Below are 4,535 nucleotides of genomic sequence, written 5' to 3' on the forward strand. Positions count from 1 at the left end.
AATATTAATGATGAAGATAATGATAGATTAAATTATAAATAAAAATTTATTTATTAAACCTAAATGTTTTTACTTCCGTTCAACAAAAATAAAAATTATAAATAATAAATTCAGAAAATTAAATATTCATATTAACATTTTATTAAATCTACGATTATATAAAGAAGAAGAACAATTGCTGTTCGATCTTGAATAATTTAATTCAATTATTCAGCAAGTGAAAAATTGGGATTTAATCTCTTTTTTTTCTTACATTTAATATATTACACTTATTTAATATAAACTTTATTAAATAAATAGCATTAGATACAAAATTATTCAATATAATATTCATTATATATAACAGTTTATTATTACAAATTTTAACTATAATACCTGCAGTGGGTTTATGACCAAAAATACCACAAAAGAGAGATGGTATCCTTATGGAACCAGCTATATCCGAACCAAGTCCTATGAGTGATGCTCCTGCACCAAGTAATGCTGCCTATAAAATGTATAATAAAATGTAAATATAATAATATATTTTTTAAATGCATAAGTTATTAATTCCAGACATTCTAATAAAGTTGAATTAATATTATTAACAAAATTTACAAATTATAAATTACAAATAATCAATACAATATGTTAGTAAACTTTTTTTTCATGATTTCGAAGAAGAAATTAAAATTTTAACAAATAAAAAATTCTGAATTTAAAATCTTTATTTGTAAATAATTATTAATTAATAATTGCATCATATTAGTTGGCAAGAGATCATTAATGGCTCTTAGATATTCATAAGAGTCATAACAGCTTTGTCATTATTTGCATCAAAAAATGAAAAAATATTTTGTTTTTATTGTATTATTCAAAGTAAATTATAGTTTTATATACTATTAAATAAGTATATTAAAATATATTTAATAAATAAGTAAGTATTTCAACATATGGAGATTTATTAATTCTTAAAATTAGGAAATTAATTAAATATGTTTAATTTTATTTTTTTAGAATGCGATACTAAAAAAAATGAAATATTCGCTAAATCTTTGAAAATGATAAAATAAGTTGCAGAAAATTAATGTAGAGTAAAATAAAATTATATATTCACTCAGAAAATATATTTAAGAAATCGAGAAATATAAAAAATGATAGTAACAGCAATGATTAAAATAAAAATGTATTTATTTAATTATGAATACAGAAACTATGTATGAATATAATGAATTTTAAATTAATTATAAATATAGAATAATGAAATGAAAACAAAAAGTTTAAAATATTTTTATTTTTATAAAATTGCAAATCAAAAAATTGCAGAAAGATTTTTATTTAATTTTATTTTAAATTCAGTTAATAGTTGCAAATTAAATTTTTTATATTTTTATTTTTTATCAAAGAAGCAAAGATTATTTTACAATTTTTTCTTTAAGCTGAATTTCTATTCTGCACTTTCATTCTTTTATTTAGAGAAGAATGATATCTTTCAATATATCAAAAAGAATTAATTTAATAAATGTATTAATTTGAAAAAAATTTTTTACTACTTATTTAGTTTTATATTACATGAAATATAAAATATTAAATAAATAAAATATTAAAGATTTTTCATTTCAAATATAAAATAAAAAATCGATTTTGAATAGATAAACATTTTATAATAGATAAACATTTTATAATATAGTTCAATAAAAAAAAACAATATTAATTAAATTTTATATGAATAAATTAATAATTATAGTTTATTAGTATCACATATTATTAAATATTTCGTTGAAAAATATTTTTTACGATTAAATAATAAATATAAATGAAAATTACAGTTTTTTACGATTTTATTTTTAAAGTTTTTTATATCTTTTGATGCCTATTGCTTGTTTCTATGTTAATTAATTTTAATAAATTTTACAGCATACACTATATAACTAAAATAAATATTTAATATATATTTTTTTATTAGATAAAAAGTTATTAAAAGCGATTTTCATTATTTTTTTTTGTGATTCCAACAAATTAAAATTTTTTTTTACATGTTATCTAGTAAATTAATCTTTTTAATTTCTCAAAACAATTCAAGATAATTAATTTAATTTTAAATTAATTTAAATAAATAATTAAATTAATTTTAAAAAAGTTATCATATTTGAAACATCATTTGGAGCTATTGATTTCTTTCTTGATATATGTTACATAAAAAAAATATTTAGATAAAAATAAGTTTTTAATATCTCATGACTGGAAATGATTGAAAAAAAAAAATCACAATTTTGAAAGAAATAAAGATAAAATTGAAACCGATTAAAAAATTATGACATTATCTATTAAATCAAAACTCTGAAATATTTATTGAAATTTATATATTGAAATATATTTATTGAAATATATATATTGAAATTTATATATTTAATAATATATTTATAAATCTTACAAATTTATGTAATATATTTTATAAATCTTACAAATTTTCTTAATTCCATTTGAAAAAAATATATCATTTATCATATGACATTTAAAAATTTTACAAAATAATTTCTGTGAATATTTTCCTGTCACAAATAAAAACTGAATTAAAAATTCAGTTATATATAAAGTACAAGAATTCATAGTATCAATACAAAACCAATTTATTACGTAATAAAATTATTATGAAAATTTTTAAATTGTAATCATAACTCATATACAAGCATATTTTCCGCAATTATCTAAGAGATTTAAAAGTATTGATGCATTTTCATTAATATAAGAAAAATTAGGAAGAGCTGATACACTTTAGAAAAAAAAATTGCATATAAAAAAACTAAATAATGTTTTAATAATGTTTTTGTATATTTATTTATTTCTATTCATTAACAAAAGCAAACATAAATTTTTTAAACTTAAACAACAAATATTTTTTGATACATAATTGTAAGAGACATGAAACATAAAAACAATTTATTTCATATAAATTTTATAATGAAATATTTTTGTTCAAATGCTTTAACATATTATATGTGATATTATTTAGAATACATTTGATATTAAATTCATGTTTTTTTTTGGAAAATTTGTTTCGAATGTGAATATAAGAAATTATAATAAATGCAAATTGCATTTTCATTTTCATAGGTTCTTTTTAATATTAGTATATACATTAATATATATATAATATAAGATCATAATTAAAATTTGCTGAAATTAATAAATATTCTGAAAATAATTTTTGTTCTTCGTTTTTAAATATTTGTATATTATGTCATATGGATATTATGGATATATTATATGTTATAAAATTTGGATAAAAAACTGTATTTTTGTCATTTTTATATTTAATTATATATTTAGATAATGTCATTTATTATCAATTTTTTACTTTTTAACTATTGTCTTTATTAGTTTATTAGTTTATTTTTATTAATAATTTCCAGTACAGAATTTTTCATATTATGATGAATTTATTTGATATTTAGATTAATTTAAATCATATCTGTTAAAATACAAATTTCATAGCCATTATTTAGTTGAAGAATATTAAAAAAATGTAAAGTTAAATTATTTTGGAAATATAATATATATATTGAATCTTTATTTATGTCTTATACCTATCAAAATATGGAATTTTAAAATATTAATTCTAGCAATATTTAATCTTAAATTGAAAGCAATAAAATTGATACATATATGTAATAATAAATATATTTTCACGTAAAATTAATGATATTTCATAAAAATCAATATAAAAATCAAATATAAAAATATGATGATAAAAATTTTATATAAGTAAAATATACATTTTTTAAAACAAATATTTATCTTCTTTAAATAAAATTTAATAAAATAGTTTTAGATTATTAAATTTGCTTAAAATAATATACGTGATCTACACAGAACAATCTATAGTGAAGTATATAAACTTCTCTTTTATTTTTAATATAAGAAATATAAAAATGTATCAAATTGCCTATGTATCTTCTTAGTCTCCTCTATATGTATGAAAACTCATTTTCTATTCTTATTTATTTTAAAAATAATTATTTATGTAAATCTATAACAGTTTAAAAAATGTAGAATTACAATTTATTATTAAATCTAATATAACAAACTTGTACAAAATGCACAAGTTTTTATTAATAATAAATAAATAAAATAAAAATTAATAAGTAAAAAATCAATATTATTATTATTGTTGTTATTTTATTATTCTTCAAAAAAAATAAAAAATTAAATAGAAGGAGTGTGTATATTTATTTATAAAATTTCTATAATAATTCTATGTATATATTAAAGATTTAAATTTTAAATTAAATTTTATAGGTTCAAGACAACAAAAAAATGAATTGTTGAAATGTATAAATATTTAATATTATTTTAAAGATGTAATAAAATAAAATAAATAGATAATATTCCTAAAAATATTGCCTAAATAATAATTTACTATGATTGTAATTAGAATACTTCGATGAATGATACGAAAAAATTATCATCGTTTTTGAAATGTCATCGTTGACTTTTTTTATTTAAAAAATTTTTTTTTATATTGTTACTCCATAATTGTTATTAATATATATATA

At 15.9% G+C, this 4,535-nt stretch overlaps 1 protein-coding gene across 2 annotated transcripts in view; it reads right to left on the minus strand.

The window, feature by feature from the left end:
• Window positions 1-4,535, minus strand: part of LOC102677242 (fatty-acid amide hydrolase 2-B-like) — a 27,551-nt gene that overhangs the window by 5,889 nt on the left and 17,127 nt on the right. For both annotated transcript variants that reach the window (XM_006610862.2, XM_031508230.1), the window contains one exon: window positions 376-487. In XM_006610862.2, coding sequence (XP_006610925.1) covers window positions 376-487 — 112 coding nt within the window. The remainder of the gene's footprint in view (window positions 1-375; window positions 488-4,535) is intronic.

This window comes from Apis dorsata, unplaced genomic scaffold (assembly GCF_000469605.1).
Source record: "Apis dorsata unplaced genomic scaffold, Apis dorsata 1.3 scaffold_80, whole genome shotgun sequence".
Lineage (NCBI taxonomy): Eukaryota > Metazoa > Arthropoda > Insecta > Hymenoptera > Apidae > Apis > Apis dorsata.